The 18,578-nt window shown below is 44.8% G+C and overlaps 2 protein-coding genes and 1 non-coding gene across 4 annotated transcripts; all 3 read right to left on the reverse strand.

Annotated features, from left to right (window-relative positions):
• On the reverse strand, positions 1–3,910 carry LOC117804843. Its single transcript, XM_034673261.1, has 7 exons — positions 3,788–3,910; positions 3,378–3,705; positions 2,469–3,267; positions 2,088–2,297; positions 1,638–1,991; positions 1,362–1,459; positions 1–1,228 (listed from the first exon to the last, which is right to left on the reverse strand). Exons 1-7 carry the CDS (start codon positions 3,907–3,909, stop codon positions 149–151), a joined length of 2,991 nt encoding a protein of 996 aa, XP_034529152.1. The 5' UTR covers position 3,910; the 3' UTR covers positions 1–148.
• A 6,444-nt stretch (positions 3,911–10,354) lies between these two features.
• LOC117804846 (zinc finger BED domain-containing protein 1-like) lies at positions 10,355–13,114 on the reverse strand. 2 transcript variants are annotated; one of them, XM_034673265.1, is made up of 6 exons: positions 13,066–13,114; positions 12,715–12,941; positions 12,278–12,371; positions 11,474–12,165; positions 10,789–11,374; positions 10,355–10,710 (listed from the first exon to the last, which is right to left on the reverse strand). In XM_034673265.1, exons 4-6 carry the CDS (start codon positions 11,930–11,932, stop codon positions 10,538–10,540), a joined length of 1,218 nt encoding a protein of 405 aa, XP_034529156.1. In that variant the 5' UTR covers positions 11,933–12,165; positions 12,278–12,371; positions 12,715–12,941; positions 13,066–13,114; the 3' UTR covers positions 10,355–10,537. The 2 variants fall into 2 exon arrangements, with proteins under 2 accessions (XP_034529156.1, XP_034529155.1); XM_034673264.1 differs by lacking the exons at positions 12,715–12,941; positions 13,066–13,114 and having other exon boundaries at positions 12,278–12,451.
• A 3,604-nt stretch (positions 13,115–16,718) lies between these two features.
• On the reverse strand, positions 16,719–16,791 carry trnav-cac. Its single transcript has one exon. It is a non-coding gene; the product is annotated as a tRNA-Val (tRNA).
• Positions 16,792–18,578: the final 1,787 nt, after the last annotated feature.

Below are 18,578 nucleotides of genomic sequence, written 5' to 3' on the forward strand. Positions count from 1 at the left end.
TTGTGTTTGTTTGTAGAAAATATAACAATTTATTGCACACTATCATAACTTACAAAACAACAAAAATAAACATAAATACTTACAACTATATACAATTTTTACAGTTTTAATTTAGTGTGCCATTTTAGTTATTATTTACAAGATCAGCCTATTTCTGGAATTTCTTCCTCATTTCCTCCAGCCACTGCTGTTTGGTGAGGGTCTCAAACTCAGGGCAGTACACTTTGCCATAGTACTGGCTGTGGCCAGTTTCGGCATTCCTGAACTGGCCACACTTTTTGCAGGTGTTAGCCTCCACCGTCCTCCTGTATGGCCTCTTGGGTGGGGCTTCTTCTTGGCTTGTAGCTGCACCTGTCTGAGGGAAAACTGCCACAGGATATATAACTGGCACTTGTATTAGTCTGACATTTTGTCCAGGTGGAGAGACAAACTGGGTTGTCAGACTGGGTGCTGGTGCTGGGGGGCCGGCAAACAGAGGCCTCTTGCCCGGTGTTTTCGGTAAGATGGTGCGGGGGACCTGACTAGGACCCCTCTGCCTCTGCTGTGCCTGACCAGCTGTGCTCTCTGGCAGCCAGTACTGGTGCTCCTGCTGCGCTGGTGCAGGCTGAGCAGCTAGCACTCTTGCCTCCTGAAGAGGCTCTGCAGATTCAGAGATGGCTGGAGGTAGGACGGCACCCTGAAGCAGCACAGACAGTTCCTGTCTCTTCTGCCTGGAGTTGAACCACTGGATCAGGGTGTTCTGGTTGACCTCCACCAGCTGAATGGCTGTCTGCTGCATCACCAGAGAGTTCCCTAGCACCAGCTGCCTTATCCTGTGGTAATCCCTCAAGATAAGGGACCACCTCGAGACAGCTGTCTTCCCTCTCCTCACTGGGCCTTGGTGAATGCTGCAGAGTCGAATGAAAATGTTCTCCACCAACCGACAGCAGTTAGGCCACTGAGCAGGCGCGCTACTTGCACCTAACAGGCAGCGGGCAGTGCTCTCCACACCAGGCGTGGTTGAGGGCTTCTTCGGTGTTCTGAACCTTCCAGTCAGGAGCCTGTCCTGGTGTCGAGCAGCATATACCACCCGCTGCCTGTCCCGCTCGTTGAGGCTGTCCCACAGGCCTTTGATGGTGCTGGCCTGCTGGTTGGTGAGACACAGGGACGTCTGACTCCGAAGCTCCACCAAAAACTCAGCGAGTCTGTCCACGTTCTGGTAGCCAGGGACATTCTGCTCGTCCACAGCCTGTTCAAAATATGAAATATTTTTGAAAGTATTAATGTAAATCCTTCAATTACAGGGACCTTTACCGACACATTTATGTTGTTCTTCATTGAATGAAATATAGGTGCATAACTTTTAACACACTGACACTTACCACATCATCATCATGAGGCTGCATATCAACTCCAGTCTCAGAGGATGAAGTTGAGACCAGAGATGACGAAGCAGAGGCTACTGCAGATGGGCCAGGAGCTAGTGATGCACAATATGAAAAAAACAGCCATCAATATTACAAATTTAACAACTGTGATATGCTGCAAAAATAGTGAGGAATCATTATCATGATTGCAACATAATTCTTATTTTCACTGCACTGCACCTAGCCATATCATAATTTCAATAATACTAAGATTTATTTTTTAAGCCTTACAGGGAGCTATGGCCAGTGGGCTGGGAGCTGTCCCGAAGGAGGTGCTAGGAGCTGGGATGAAGGAGGTGCTCGAAGCTTGGCTGGAGGAACTGCAAGGAGCTGTTGTGGAGGAGGTGAGCTGAGCTGTGGACACACTAGAGCTCAGGCCAGGAGTCAGAGTGGCAGGGGCATGGAGAGCTTCCTGGTCCAGCACTGTTGGGTCCTCTGCTGCTTCGGCAAACCCCTCATCTTCCTCCTCATTGTCCTCCACATTATGCTCCTCCACCATCTGAGCAGTCTCCTCCGAATCAGGGTGCATATCCTGCAGTGCCTGACCAGTCTGCCGGAACAGATACTGCAGCCCTATGAGCTCTCCTGAAACAACAGAGGTAAGATGGATCATTAACAAAGTTGTGCAAATTATTTTTTTCATAATGACTTGAATTTTGAATTTATTAAAATAATGCTAACCAGTGTAAGGGGACGGTGGACAGAACTCTGGGACCACCTTCCTGCCAAACAGCTTCTCATAGTTCCTGTTCACACAGTGAAGCAGGTCACCCGAGTAGCTGCGGAAAGCAGATGGTCCAGCCGACAGGGCAGCACTACCACGGTCCTGGTTCCACCTATGGAGTCCTTCAAGCAAGTAAACCTGAAAATTCAGGCTGTTGGCACTGGTTCCTAGAAGTAAATAAGTAAGTAAGTAGGTAAGTAAGTAAGTAAGTAACATTTTGTTTAAACAGCACTTCTTAAAACACTTGGTAATAAAATACATTAATGACTATTACAATTTGTGCTATTGCTGGACTAAATAACACATTAACAAACATACTGTATATTACAGACACAAACCTGGGATGAAGCGGTTGAGGTGCAAATGAAAGGACTCCAAAGATGTAGAGCCCCTGGCGCACCTGAATGTGGGCAACCGCACACCTCCCTTAGTGAGCTCCCCTGTTTTTGTGTAGAGAGACACACCTGGCGGGTCCTGGATGCATTTGATGTGCTTGCTTTGGACATGCCAGATGTGCTCCATCCTGTCCATGTCAAACAGGGGAACTCCAAGAGAGTCGTTGCCACTGGTCCCCGTCAGCCCCTGCAGCAGCTCCTCCAGCATCTGGGTGGTGGCCTCTTCACCCCGGGTTCTCCTCCGACAATGGAGGGCCAGCTCCCCCCTGGACAGATGCCTGTTGATGTCCTGATCTGTGACTGCCATGCCCTGGGACTGAAGCTGCTGTTTTTTTGCTTCGCGCAACAGAGCTAAATCAGCTGCATCCCACTCAAATATGCACGCTGACAGGCGTGACATAAAGACCGGGTACAACTGATGAGCATCTGTTGCGCATCCCAGGGCAATTCTGCGCATGAAGTGCCAGATATCGAGCCTGACGATGAGGTCAGGCCACCCACCGAATCTGGCCTCCAGCTTGGTCTCCCCAGCGTTGGAGCAGCAGCCACAGTCCACATACAGGGCAACAGGGGGATGGACACCAGCTTTCTGGTAACGCTGTACCAGGTCTGCTGCCATCATGTCCAGGCCAGCTCCCTCCTGAGCGGTCAGCACGCTGATCAGAATCTGACCATGCTCATTCCCCACGGAGGTGAGCCAGAGAGCTGTCCCTTTAGCCGTGCCGGCAAGCTTCTTGGTGATCTGAAGGAAAAAAAAGAAGTAAAAAAGTGATTATTTTCATGAATATTAATTTACTGTGAGTAGTTAATAATATCAGTTTCTGTATTAAAGAATGTGAAAACAATTTAAACCTTTTTGGTCGAGTCCATCTTTAAAATTGTGCCAAAGGTGGATGTTATCCTGGCCTTGATGTCCTCGAGCCTTGTCAAGATGTCCTGGCTGTAGACAGACAGGAGCCACTTGCAGCTTGGCACCACAGAAGGCTCAGGGGGCTCAGGGAAAGTCATGGGCAGCAGTCCGGGGCGCTGCTGAAAGTCCACACACTCTGTGGTGTACCTGGCAACCCGATGCAGCCACTCCTCAGAGTGGTTTTCCATCAGCTGCTTAACAACCCGTGTTGGACTGTTACCCAGACCTCTCTCCCGCAGGAAGCGGATCACCCGGATGTCACAGGCATATCTAAGTCAAAGACAGGTGTATCAGTGGAATTGTTTTACATAATTCTGTTGACAAGGCAAGAGAGAAAAGATTTAATACTTACTTCTGGGTCAGGATCACCCGGAATTCAGACCTGTGAGCCAAGTCCAGCTGCCTGAGGACAGTTTGGCTCCAAGACACGTGGGTGGCTCTACATTTGGTGCAGGTCAGTGTCTCTGTCACCATATTGTAGGTCCTGTCCACGCCAAGGACCCGCCGTGCCCTCTTATGCAGCCCTGCTCCTGTGAGTTGGTGCTGTTGACAGGCTGCATTAGGACAGACCACTTTCACCTTCCACAACTTGTATGGCATCCATACAAACAGTGGATGGGCAAAGAAGCGGTCTGGTGCTGGAGCCTGGTTGTACAGGTGACTCGGCTGAGGTGGAAAGTGCCACAGCTTCAGATGGTCCTGAAGCTGCAGTCTCCCTTTTGGCCCCGTCCTCAGGATAGATTTTTCAATCCATTTGTGGTCTTCGGGCGGCAAACCTTCTGACCACAAACGGGGCAGGGGGGAGGTTGAAGCTGGTGCTTCTGTCCTAGTGTCAGCAGCAGACTTTAAAATAAAAAAAGCAGAATATAGTTTATATTGGTTTAAGAGACTCCTGAGCTTTGGCACACTATGATGTAAAAATGTTAAATTACTTACAGACACAGTGGCAACCACAGCTGCTGGACTGGGGACAGGTGCTGGACTGGGGACAGGTGCTGGACTGGGGACAGGTGCTGGCGCCTGGCTCTCTGCTTGAGAAGTTGAAGCCTTGAGACACACAGCAGGAGTTATATTCAGATTAGTAAAAACTACAAGCAATTCACCACAGCATTAAATCTGTGAAATTATACAAGCACTCCATATAAAAAACTATAATGATATTGTTACTGCTTTAAAATGTAATTTCCGCTCAAGTGGATTTAAAGGTTTTTAATATCTTTATAAAAAGTTTGTATAATAACACCTTTACAACAGTAAGTATAATCTTTATTACTCACTGAGACAGGAGTGCTGGAAGGAGCACTGGTACTTTCCTCAGCAGGGTCTGTGACTGTGATTTGGGTCTGTAAAGCATTCAGTATTAGTTACTTACCACAATTATGTCTCAAGCTTAAACGTTGCATAAAATCTTTATTTACCTTGGTTACTCTTCTGGCTTTGCTAAGATTTGGTTTTGCAGCAGCAACATGCGCTCCACCAAATCTTGGCTTAGTAAACTGAAAGACAACAAAGCAGAGGGCTTTGTCAGGGCTAAGTTGAGGACTTTATAGTCAAACTAACGTCCAATATACATAAAGGTAAATATTGTGGTCATAGCAGGGGTCAGTTTATGCATTGTATTAATTGTCTGATTACCATTGCCAAACTCAAAATGGGTCGTGTCTTTTGGCCCTCAGGTCTCAGTCCTGGTACTACTGGAGCACTCTGGGCTGTACTGGATGGTGGAGCCTGTTGAACAGCTACGGAACCCACCAGAGGACCAGCTGCTACCCTCTGGACAGGGTCCCCTGCTGCTGCAGTCTGTTGCCCCACAGGGCCTTGGACTTGACCCACAGCTGCAGCTGGTTGCCCTCCAGTCCGCGGAGCAACACTTGGTGTGGATGGCTGTTATTCCAAGACAGAGTAGACACAAGCTGTGTCTCAATTCAGGGGCTGCATCCTTCGGAGGACGCAGCCTACGCGGTCTTCGGAGGTGAGTCCTTCGGAGGCACGTTCGAGGGCCACATTAACCGTTGTGAAATGAGACGGTCTGGCCTTCGGAGGATTTCCGGGTTGCGTCACCAATTGTTCGCGCCCTCACCTTTACGTCAAGGTTTCTGCTGTCCGTAGATGCTACATTAAGTCAGTGCTAAAAGCTGACAGGAGATTTGAAAATATGACTATGTGATGTGAATGTTGTCATACACCTTTTCAGAAGTGTTCTGTTGATTTTCTCTTTGCCAGCTCTGAAAAAAAAAAACATCTTAAAAAACATAGTAGCTTCAATATCATCATCCATGTCTGTATACACTTTGTATTTTATTTTCAGGTTTTCCCATTTGTTTTGGCCTGCTGGCCAAGACACATGTTGTTAAATAAACACACATATGCGTGTAAATACTGTATATATACATATATTGTGTACATATATATATATATATATATATATATATATATATATATACACACACCATTCAGTATGTTCTCAGAACTATGACATTTTAAAATTCTGCCTGAGAGGCTGTTCATATTCAATCATCCTAAAAATAAAAACTTGTATGTCCAGCAAATTTGGTGAAATCTGAACTGATGTATGAAGTAACTGTTAATTACCATACCTTAACTAATGATGTATTAAACACGTTGTCATTACATGAAGTCAGACAGGATCATTAGTTCATGGTGAACAACAGGAGTTACTTATTAATTCATACAGAAGTTCATCATGAGTCATGCATTACTTCAACATGACTTCAGCATTATTTCACTAAGAAAACTGATCCATTATTATAAAGTGTTTCCATAATTATTGACTAACCTCCATCTAACAGTGGCTGAATGTTTTACACCCGTAATGATCGTTCTGATCCCTCAGGTTTATGAATCTCTCAGTTTGATCCTTGCTCCCTAAAAACAAAAGAAATGTAAAGCACGTTTTGTCATGTCAACAGACACAAGGATTCTTATATGGCCAAATAACAATAATAATAAAAATTGTAATAATCCTGAAGTCAGCTCAGTATTCAATGCAAACCTTTACCTACAGTTTAACAGTCTGGAAATAACGCAGGGCTCACACCCTCATCTAAAGTTGGTCATCTTAGTCCATTTATATGTAATATGAAGTATAACAGTCTAGTCCCGTGGCTACATGTAAGCATTACTAACGTCACGTATTTTAACAGAAACATTAAAGTGTTAAGGTCCCTTGAAGCTTCACATATCTGGCGTTGGATGTTCAAAAGAGTAAAATCCAAATACTTACATTTAAAAGTGAATTCCACTCAGTCTCTCTCTTCCCCGCTAGGTGCCGCCATATTGGATAGTAATGTTCATGAATGAGCAGCGCGCAAAGGATCTTGGGATATATGAGGCCGCGAAGGATAGTAGCGATGTGTCCTTCTAGAACAGGGAAAAGAAGGCCGCATTTGTGGGCTGCATCCGGGTGTTTTTGAAGGAGCCTTCCAAATGGGACAGCCTTCGCGCAGCGTTGTGACGTAATCGGCCTTCAAAATGCAGCCTCAGGAGGATGCAGACCCTGAATTGAGACACAGCTTCTGAGTTCAGTGAGAGGATCATCCTCAGGTGTGTGTGTGTGTGTGTGTGTGTGTGTGTGTGTCTGTGTGATTGGTTCTGATTGGAACCAGGTGTGAGAAGCTTATATTAACCCTGGGCTCCTGTGCACTGTGCTGACTCATTAGCTCACCTTCAGAGGTCCTGCACTCTCTGCCCAAAGCTAGAAGGCAGAATAACACCATCTCTCAGACGTTGTAGATTATTGTGTCGGGCCACATGTGCTGTCATCAACCTCTTTTATCAGACTCTTCAGACCTGATGAAGTGTCAGAGGCTGAGGTGGCTGTGTCAACCTTTTACTGCATGTCTTATGTTTAAGAACCTCATGAACATGTTGGCTCACTCTCAGAGAGTCTGTTATGGTGTGTTCACACCAAACACAAATAAATGGAGAGACAGGAATAGACGCGAGTAGTGGTCTGGCAGCACAAATCACAGAAATTGAGCAATTGGTGTTAGTCGCACGAATGACATGAATTCATTACAATGTCATGTGAATTATAATTATTTTATTTTAGTCTCATTTTGATAGTTTGATGGTTTTCACCTGGATGGGCAGGTAAGATAGGAGGGGCGGACACAGGGAGAGGTGAATGTTGTTGTTTTTTTCACCAGAAGACGTTAGAGCACGAGGACACTACAGACTGTTTAATGAGGATCTATCTTGTTTAATAAGACTTCAGAGAATCTGAAGTTTTTACTGGACATTTAAAATGTGTCTGATCCTGTACGATCCGCTCTCCTCCAGCGCTGTGGCCGGTTTGATTTTCAGTTTCTATTTTAGTAAATTGACGAGGTCTGACTGCCACTGCAGTGAGATTCTAATGACATCCAGCCGGTGTGTGTGGAGATTAATTTATGAATGAAGTCACAGCGCTGTGTGACGTGCGTAATTGCGCGCCGCGCTTCAGTTGATGAGGGGACGCGCTCAGAGATTCTGCTGCACTGGGATCACTGCTGGTGTCCAATAAACTAACAATAAATCAAACAACTTAATAACTTTGGTTTAGTTATTTTAGTCTCTAATATTACCGTTACACTAACACAGTAAAGTGATGAACGGTCTCAGTAACTTTAACATCTCTCTCACTTCTCTGGGTTCATCCTGTACAGATGTCTGTTAAAGTTTGAGCTGGTCTCTTTCCTTGATGGGTCTCTTAAATCTCCAACATGTCTCTCTGCTCTCGCTGCATTTACTGTGAAATCTTTGAAAGTAAAATGCACGGCTGGTAGCGTCTTTTAATCCTGGCAGACGTCACGTGAACATGCAGGCGAACACTAATGCCAACCCTCGCTCTGAACGGAATACATTTTATGAAACATACAAAATCTAACATGAACATTAAAACAGTCTGGATCAATATATAAGCCCGAGTCCTCCTCTCTATCATCCGGGTCCTTTTGCAGTCGATGCTCGAGTCCGACCCCAAGTCCGAGTCATCAGCGCTCGAGTCCAAGTCCAAGTCACGAGTCATCAGTGCTCTAGTCCAAGTCAAGTCATGAGTCATCAGTGCTCGAGTCCGAGTCAAGTCCGAGTCATCAGTGCTCTAGTCCAAGTCAAGTCATGAGTCATCAGTGCTCTAGTCCAAGTCAAGTCCGAGTCATCAGTGCTCTAGTCCAAGTCCAAGTCACGAGTCATCAGTGCTCTAGTCCGAGTCAAGTCAAGAGTCATCAGTGCTCTAGTCCGAGTCAAGTCACGAGTCATCAGTGCTCTAGTCCAAGTCCAAGTCACGAGTCCTGCAAAACGTGACTCGACTCGGACTCGAGTCCGAGTCCTGGACTCGAGTACTACAACACTGGTCCAAACAGACCGTTTAATAAAGGTCTGGTGGATTTTCTCTCTCTCTCTCTCTCTCTCTCTCTCTCTCTCTGTCTCTGTGAGTGAGTACAGGGGGAAGCTGATCTCAGAGAGGCAGTGATGAATGGAGACTGAAGCTGTACCCTCTGACTCTTAAAAAATCAGACTCATGTGTGCTGATATCCTGAGCCCCACGCTGGTTCCCCTGCTGGGAACACCTGCTGTCTCTGCTCTGTGAACAAAAACACATGGTCCAGATCTACAGGAAGCATGAAGAACAGCATCATGTCCTCACCTGTGCAGTCTGACATCAGACGCTGGCAGAATCAAAGGAGCACAAGGCGCTACCTTGACCAATGCTATAGAGGCTAACAGTGATCATTCAATAAACAGATGAACAGAAGCTGTCTTTATCAAGTCTTCCTGTGTTCATTTGTTAATCCATCTGTTCTCTTTGTTTAAAGCCATCAAGACCCCCCCCCAAAAAAAACTCACTTTCACACTGTTCAATCTCACAACACTCCGAGCCGTAGCATCTCATTGTCTGCTGCTACCACGCCTCACTCTCCTCCAAAGGGCCGTGTTTTTATTTATCTTTTATTATCAAAAATAACATTTCAACATATAGTCACTCAACAATATTAATAATCTTACTTACATTAACAAACAGAAAAACATTTCACATACAACCCCGGACAAAAACCCCCTGAAAAATAAAAAGAAGCTCTACTTCTAACAGATCCTACAAAGAGAGTAAAGCAAACCCTGAACCACCCTCCTATACAACAAGTCACCCTTCAAAACATCAAATCAATAACACTAATACAAACTCCCCTTATTTCCCATTTTATCTGAAAATATAAATACACTGAACTAAAATCTAAACTTAACACTTTAGTTTCTGCTCCCATGTTTCATGAGCTGAACTCAAAGATCTCAGACTTTTTCTACGTACACTGAAGGACTATTTCTCTCAAATATTCTTCACTAATGTGTCTAAATCTGTGTTAGTGAGCACTTCTCCTCTGCCCAGAGAATCCATCCACCTCACAGGTGTGGCATATCAAGATGCTGATTAGACAGCATGATGAGTGCACAGGTGAGCCTTAGGCTGGCCTCAATAAAAGGACACTAAGGCTGTTTCTGAAACTGCCTGCTACTAGTGATGGCGAGATGAAGCCTCATGAGGCATGGAACCACTTGAGCCAATTGGTTCGAGAAAGGGTTCATTACTCGAAGCTTCATGTGCACACGACACCACCTACTGGCCAAGCGTATAATCACAGGCAGCTGGATCTTAACCACATGTGTGATGCATTGAATTTGTGTGTCTGTTATGGGAATTACTATGAATTACAAAAAATGTATGACCAAATAATTCATCTACATAAATGATCATATATGTGTATGATAAAATATATTTTGAATGTATGCTGTGTGTAAATGTACCACAAATGGTAGTATCATATGATATGGCAGGTTGTGTAATAATGTTTTTCTGTCACTTTAGTCAGAGGATAGTGAAAGTGCTTGTGGAACTAGGAAGAAGGCACTGAATATGCTTGTGTAACTTGGACAATGATGTACAGGGGAGATTTTATTCATTGTTATTTAGAAATAACATTTTCTCAACAGTTTGGGGTTTTAACCTGTTCCTTTTTTTGGACACAACTTCTCCTGCCTTGGAAAATACCCTTTCACAGGGTACGGATGATGCTGGTGTGCACAAAAATGAATGAGCAAGACTATATCAATTTGGGTACAACATTTTTTGCCTCTCCCAGTATTCAAGAGGGTTTTCCATCCTGCTTATATTGGGCTCTGCAAGGTAGCGCTGAACCTCCACAGTGGCATCTGCTGTGACATTTTGAGAACTTCTTGCCTCCATGACACTGGCGTCCAAACGATGCCACAGTTTGCTACCTAAGAGGAAACCACAGATCATGTTAGTAAGTGTTCTAATATGAATAATTGATCTCAAAATGTCAAATAATAGATTACCTCCAGTGACATCATGAGAGGTAGAAGCCTGGGGGGTTTCCTCTCTGCTGTGTACCGAGCGTCTAATGATGGCACACTCAGAGGTTAGACGTTTTATTGCTTCAGCAGCTTTTGTCTGACTGAAGAATCCTATGACCTTAAATCGGGGGTCCAGGAGTGTTGCAAGGGACATGATGCTCATCGACTGCAAAGTGTAAAGCCTCTCCCGGAGTAGCCTGATGAGCTGCTCTCCCATCTGGACTACCACTGCAGGTGCTGGCTTTATCACCTCCTCCTGAAGCATTTGCTCCAACATTTTCAAGAGGGGTACGATTTTGGAGGCAGACACGTTTTCTTCTGCTGACAACTCTACAGTGGCATCATAAAAGGGAGACAGCAAAGCCAGACACCCTGTAACAATGTTAAATTCATCTGATGTGAAAAAGGCCAGGTCATGTTGTAGCCCAGCTAACGCTGCTCCTACTGGCTCCCTCAGCTCCACCAAACGTTGCAGCATCAAATAAGTGCTGTTCCACCTGGTCTCCACTTCTTGCATCAGCTTCTTTTGTTCCATCCCCAGATGGAACTGCACTTGTGTAAGCTTCTCCTTTAAAGATACAGATGAGAAGGCCATGAAATCACTGCAGTAGGAACACAGACACACTATTAGCGTTATTATAAATTGTAATAAAGGGGAGGAGCATACCTTAGCAGTGGTGCTGCTTCTAAAGTAGCCAACCAGCTTCCTTGCTTTGGCCCGAATGCCAGAGACCACAGGGTGCTGGTCAAGCGCCTTCTTCCCCACCAGATTCAGTGTGTGTGCTATGCAAATATGGTGCCGAAGCTTCAGCTCTTTCACACACGCAACCATATTGGGAGCACCGTCAGCGACCATACATGTCACCTTATTAGAAATTCCCCATTCCTCCATCATGGAGGCTTTCACACGAGCTATATTTTCAGCAGTGTGCGATTGGGGGAATGCCTGCACTCCCAACAGCACTGAATCCAGCCTGGTGTTCTCTCCCACAAAATGACATGTCACAGCCAGGTAGGCATCCATGTGGATGGATGTCCACATGTCTGATGTAAGGCTAACAGCAGCCGCCTTTTCCACTTTAGCCTTAGCCTTCTCCTTAGCTGACTCATACTTGGCCTCCACCATGGCCTTCAGAGCCTAAAAGAAAACATATACAGTGCTGAATTGTGAGACATACAATAAAGTACTCATTTGTTTCATGCATGCACCCATACATACCTGCCTTGTAGGGAGAATATAATTGGGATCCAGTTTGGACACAAATGTCCGAAATCCAACGTCATCCACAACACTGAAGGGCTGTGTGTCCTTCACTATCATGGAGACGAGGGCTTCATCCAGCTCTGGTTTTCTGGTGGCTGGTTAAAAGAGAATAAATACAGTGTCTGTTACCTGTCTTTTTTTGCACAATAAACAAAAGTCAACATGGAAAAATTGTGATAGTGCGTTTGTAATATTGTAATGACTTACCTTGGCTGGGTAAAGCTCTAGTTTCCTCCTTATTCTCATGCAAGGCACGGTAATGCCTTAGCATGGATGAGGTGTTGTTATTGTACCCCAACTCCTTGGAACACAATAAACACCTCACCTTTGAATTAAATAAGAAACAGTGAAAAATACAGTTCTTAAAAGCAAACCTAATACACCTGAAATAATGTTAGATTTAGCTTACCTTATTAGGAGTAATCAAATCAAAGTCAGCTAGTAGTCTTAGCTTAAAGAAGCTTGTTTTAACAATAGAGCTTATCTGCCTGTCTAAGACAAGCATTGTAAGTTATTGATATTATCAAACGGTAATAGTTACAGATTTATGGGTTAAGTTAGTATTCAACATGTACTTATATTGATTTGACTATATTTACTAATACATATTTATATAAATTGCATGATTTCACTCTCTGAATTACCTTGTAGTCTTCAGCAATTATGTTTTTGTCATTTACAACATCAAAGGCCCCCTTCTGTTTGAAAAGCATGTGTAGATTTTTGTAGTGCTTCTCAACATTTTCCTCACTGCAAGGACCACAAAAAACTACAACTGCACTTTTAAAGGACATCATCCATCTCTTTTAGACTGGAGCAACACGCAAGGAGTCCAAATGTATGCATCCCCAGCTTGTAGTGTTTTGGTATTCTGGAAAGAAAGCAATCACAAACACAGTTATTTTAGTTGTTGTTCTTTTTTCATTTTGATTATAAGTTGAATTTCTGAAAGACATATAAAAAAAAACAATCATACTTTAAAAAATAAAACATACTGCTCTTTGCACAGATCCTTTGCGTTCTTCATAACGTGACTGAGACATCTGTGCAGAATTGGGAGGTCAAATTTGGAGTTGGGATGCTGTCCTGTGATAAGACATAAATACTTCTGCAAGAGATCTTCAAGACTTGCTCTGCAGAAGGTTATTGAAATGGACCGCATTAGCACGATGGAGCCATCACATATGATCATCACAGGCCTTCTGTTGGCCCGGCTCCCATACATTCTGATGAGGTCTGTTTGAAATGCTTGAAGGAAGTAAGTTATAGATGCTGTGGTGTGATCAAGTGGGATATATGTTGCAACAGCAAGTGTTGAGGCTCCTTTTATTGAATTTCTGACAACCAGCCCATACACACAGTATGACTTGCTGCTTGCACTTTCTCACTGAACTAAACTGCCTGTGGCATCCAAATAAACAATGTTCCCCTTGGATCTGTCTAAAAACACAGACACTGTTTTTTGGACCACAGCATTATCCCTTTTGGCTCCATCAACACCTTTTGTAGAACCTCATCTTTTCCAGTTTGCTCCTTCAGCATCTCTTGAAGGCTTGTTAATTCATTTGAATGTGGTCGTGTAATTGTCCTTTGGGCCCAAGCAATGTTTTTCAAAACTTCTTTTGAAGTTGCATTGTCTCTGCAACCAGATTCCATCACTTCGTCTGGAATTTTTTAGCAAGGACTCCAAATACAGGGTCCTTGGTCATTTGGATTCAAGCTGTTCTGCTGAAGATTTTCAAGCATGTGCTCTTACTGGCCGTCTTTTTATTTCTTCTCTGCTATGCCACACCTCTCCTGTGAAAGTCACACCTGCCGTAAGACTTTTTTCATCCCTGACCTCTACGTTAATGGTTACATTGCAGTCTTCAAATCTGCAGTAACATGTTGACCTGAATAAGGTAGTCTGTATTCTCTCCCCATGTACTCAAAACTAATCCCAATCATTCTCCCATCACCATCATCCACACACGTCTGCACTCTCTCAATCACTCCCCTCTTCACTAAAATAGCCACCCCTCTTGCTCTCATCCCACCATTGTTCACAAACACTTGTCCCATCCATACCCGTTCCACCTCCCTCACACACTCCCCATCCCAATGTGTCTCCTGAATGCACACAATGTCCGTTCCACATATGTTCAGCGCCTGCTCCCACCTCTCCCGTCCCCTCAGCCCATTTCCATTGAAAGAGGAGATCGACACCATTACATACAGAAACAAAAAGACAAACAACATTATTATGCCGGCTTAAATTTGACCTTGGCCCCTCTCTTACCTTTGCTCCCGAGGGGTCTCTTCCTATTCTTTATGACATCATGGATGTCACCCCCCTCGCTGTCAGAGGTATCACACAATACAGAATCCCCGAGTGTCCCCTTTCCCTCCCCTGTCTTACCTGTACCCCTTGTGTCAGTCTTTCCGTGCCCCAGTCTCTGTCCTTCTCCCTGTCCCCCCTCCTCCTCTCCGGCGCCCCGCTGCTCCGTCTCCGCCGCGCCGCTGCGCTCCTCCGTCTCCGCCGTGCCGCTGCGCTCCTCGCACGCCTTTTCTCCGTGCTCTGCTACACCTCCACCTCCCTCCACGCTCCCGTCCCCGTCATCCTCCATCGGCTCCACGCCTCCTGCCTCTCCGGTCTCCTCCGCTCCGGGCTGGTCACCACCATCACTCTGCACCTCTCCGTCTCCGTCTCCAGCAGCTGCTGCGCCATCCTCCCTGCGCTCCCTCCTCTCCTCCTGAACGCACTCCCGCGCGTAATGTCCCTGCCCTCCGCAGCGGAAGCAAAGAAAGTCCGGGCAGTCTCTGCGGATGTGTCCCGGCCTGATGCAGAGCCGACAGACCCTGACCTGCCTGTCATGAATGACCCTAAAGTGCTCCATGCCCTCCAGGGTCGAGAATCTTGTTGAGTAAGGGAGCGACTTCACCTCCTCATTAAACCTCACTTTCAGGAAGCGCGTCCCATCCGCCACCTCCGTCCCCGGCCACATTCTCCTCCTCACACTGGACACCGGCCTCACACCCCACTCTGCCAACCTGTCAAAAATTTCCTGGTCGGAGACATAGACAGGCAGACTCAGAAATGACACCACCAGCTCATCATTGTTGATTTCTCTTGCCGCAATCATGGTGTCCCCCAGTTTAATTCCGTCCAGGAGTCGATTTTTCCCCTCCTCCGTCCCCATCGTTATCTCCAGTCTCCCTGGCCCTCTCTGGCGACAACCGACCACCACACCACAGTCCTTCTGGATTGCCCCTAGGACCTCCATCGTTGTGAGCGTGTCCTCACCCTCCACCGTGGCAAAGACTGTCAAAACTTTCTGGAAGTCCGCCACGTCAGCATTCCCAGTGCGCCCCCCATGGCTTTCTCCCGTCCTCCTCCCTTCCATGGTGTTTACACAGAAACAAGACAAATAACCACCCCTAACACCAACTGGTGCCAGGGGGGTGGAAAATACACAAACTCCTCAGTAAAGACGTTAATTGAAAAAAAAGCAACTGTCCTTTTTTCCGTTCTCCTTTCTGCACGGCCCTCCCACACACACACACACAGACTCCTCCGCTCCCGCTCCGCACATGCGCACTCGGGCGTGTTCAGGGTGGTATGGCCGTAAGCGAGAGTATCAGGTGCAAAACAGCCACTTATAGGCAGCCTGCAGCCAGAATGTGGCGGGGCACGAGGCCCCGCCACATTCTGAAATCTGGCGCACGTCTGTCTCTTTGCCTCTTTTCAGTCAGGCCGCTTTTTCTGCAGAGAAGACTCTGAGAGATTAACAAGAAGATGAAAACTGGTCAAGCTCATTATGTAGATTTGAAGATACATTTAAAGCTGTTTTTTTGTTTATTTTGTTCTCACAGTGTTTTAAAAAAATAAACAAGTGCTGATATTACTCTACTACAGTCAGATTAAACAGCACAATAGTAAAGCTTAAGTTCCTTAACTTTTCCCACTCATTCTCTATGGTAGTTCTTATCACTACGGATGTAATATATTTTTGACCACATGTGAGATGTGGAGCTGTTTCCCCCTTTGACAGATAGAGAGTAAGTTCTTTTTACTAAGTGATTCCCACTACAGGGAAATTACTAAAATAGTACCAAACTTCCCAACATGAACCCCAGAAGAGAAACTGTCAGTTCTCCTGGGGGAAGGGTCAGCAGCTCCTCTGGCTGCTAAATATGTGTCTGCCTGTCACAGCCTGAGGGACGCACCATCCCATAATATTTGATTTCAGGTGAAGGTTTTATGAGCGTGCAGCATCAAGTGAGGACATTGAGATATGCTGTATGGGTGACACCATTGTCCATTAATGCATATAAAATATGTAATGAATATATATGTAATGTATGTGTATGAATCGTATGTTCTTTGGCAACAACATATCTTTGTTAATGCCAATAAAGCAAGTTGAATTGAATTGAATTGACCCAGTTTCTTACAGTTTTGAGTGACAGGCTGCATCAGTAGCAGTTTATCAACATTAACTGTGTTTTTTTCTCACATCACTCTGTGAAAAGAGGCAGGAAATAGAAACTGCTCAAACAGAATAAAAAGAAAACAAGAAAATCTTTATTTTAGTTTCAACTCTGACTAATACTCATAAAACCAGTGAGGAGATAACTCTGTCACAGTCAGAGTGAATAAAACAAAACATGTTTCCGCCCGGTTTCGAACCGGGGACCTTTCGCGTGTGAGGCGAACGTGATAACCACTACACTACGGAAACTGGTGCCAGATACTCTGACGTCACACCACCCAGTTCTTGACCTGAAACAACAAACAAACACAAAACCACCTCAGACAGGTATTCCTTACTTTAGAGAAGCTTCAATAATGGACCCAGTCACAAAACATGCTTCTGCCCGGTTTCGAACCAAGGACCTTTCGCGGCAGGTCCCCCTCATAGTAAAGCTTAACTTCCTTAACTTTTCCCATTCATTCTCTATGGTAGTTCTTATCACTACGGATGTAATATATTTTTGACCACAGGTGAGATTTGGCGCTGTTTCCCCCTTTGGCCGATTAAAGAGACCCAGTTTGTACCTGAGTGTTCATTAAGAACCACAATCAGGGGTCTCATTTATAAAAGAGTGCGTAGAATCTCTACTAAAAGAGTACGTACTCCAAAAACCCGGAAATGGCGTGCGCCAAAAATAATTCTGATTTATAAAACCGTTCGCACGCAAACTTTACACAATGTTTCGTTTATAAATCCCAAACCACCTTGGGAATTGCGCACGTAGATCAGCCTCGTATTCCGCCCTTTTCACGCCAACATTCAACCATATAAGGTCAATGCAAAGCACGTTATGAATGAAGATGCAGACAAATGAGCCGGAAGATCAAAGGTTCTCACGGTGAATCACGGCAACAACAGAGAGGAAGACAGAGAGAATAAAGTTTCTGACACACAAACCGTGATCCTCGTGAATGAAGCGGAGTTCAGAGAGCACGCATTGTTTGCTTCTTACTGCAGGAGGGACACAAAAGAAATACAAATAAAAATATGGAGTGACTGCACGTCGCTGCAGCGTGTATCCGTCAGCAGTGCCAGAGCATCCATCATTTATCATTACGCACAGGTCTCACTGCAGTGTTTCATGTTTACAGGAAACAGACTTTTTATTTCACATTACAGAGAGCTCACGTCCTTCAGAGATCTCCTCTCTGATATTATCTGACAGAAGTTTGATCTGTGGATATAAGGTTTAATGTGCTGGTTTCATCACGGGCAGCTTGGCCTGCGCTCTGACTGATTATGATGATATGTAAGATAATAACTGTGAGAACTGGTCATGTCTTTACTCACACTGTTCTCAGTAACACAGTAAACACATGCAGGTGATGAAGATGTGATCAGTGTGTGAGGCAGCCGGGGACGTGTCTCTGCGCTCCGTGTGCGTCGTACAGCAGTCTTTATTAAAGTATAACTACACTCAGTGACTCTGTACAGCAGTCTTTATTAAAGTATAACTACACTCAGTGACTCTGTACAGCAGTCTTTATTAAAGTATAACTACACTCAGTGACTCTGTACAGCAGTCTTTATTAAAGTATAACTACACTCAGTGACTCTGTACAGCAGTCTTTATTAAAGTATAACTACACTCAGTGACTCTGTACAGCAGTCTTTATTAAAGTATAACTACACTCAGTGACTCTGTACAGCAGTCTTTATTAAAGTATAACTACACTCAGTGACTCTGTACAGCAGTCTTTATTAAAAGTATAACTACACTCAGTGACTCTGTACAGCAGTCTTTATTAAAGTATAACTACACTCAGTGACTCTGTACAGCAGTCTTTATTAAAGTATAACTACACTCAGTGACTCTGTACAGCAGTCTTTATTAAAGTATAACTACACTCAGTGACTCTGTACAGCAGTCTTTATTAAAGTATAACTACACTCAGTGACTCTGTACAGCAGTCTTTATTAAAGTATAACTACACTCAGTGACTCTGCACAGCAGTCTTTATTAAAGTATAACTACACTCAGTGACTCTGTACAG

The sequence above is a fragment of the Notolabrus celidotus genome, chromosome 21 (assembly GCF_009762535.1).
Source record: "Notolabrus celidotus isolate fNotCel1 chromosome 21, fNotCel1.pri, whole genome shotgun sequence".
Classification (NCBI taxonomy): Eukaryota; Metazoa; Chordata; class Actinopteri; order Labriformes; family Labridae; genus Notolabrus; species Notolabrus celidotus.

Bases quoted from the DNA above. Each gene is read 5' to 3' on its own strand.
- LOC117804843 (XM_034673261.1), bottom strand. From the start codon at position 3,909: ATGGTGACAGAGACACTGACCTGCACCAAATGTAGAGCCACCCACGTG. The intron at 3,706-3,787 runs GTAAGTATTAAA...TCTTTGACTTAG, and splicing joins CGGGTGATCCTGACCCAGAA to ATATGCCTGTGACATCCGGG. The intron at 1,992-2,087 runs GTTAGCATTATT...CTGTTGTTTCAG, and splicing joins TCCACCGTCCCCTTACACTG to GAGAGCTCATAGGGCTGCAG.
- LOC117804846 (XM_034673265.1), bottom strand. From the start codon at position 11,932: ATGGTGGAGGCCAAGTATGAGTCAGCTAAGGAGAAGGCTAAGGCTAAA. The intron at 11,375-11,473 runs GTATGCTCCTCC...GTATCTTTAAAG, and splicing joins GAAGCAGCACCACTGCTAAG to GAGAAGCTTACACAAGTGCA. The intron at 10,711-10,788 runs GTAATCTATTAT...GTTTCCTCTTAG, and splicing joins CTCTCATGATGTCACTGGAG to GTAGCAAACTGTGGCATCGT.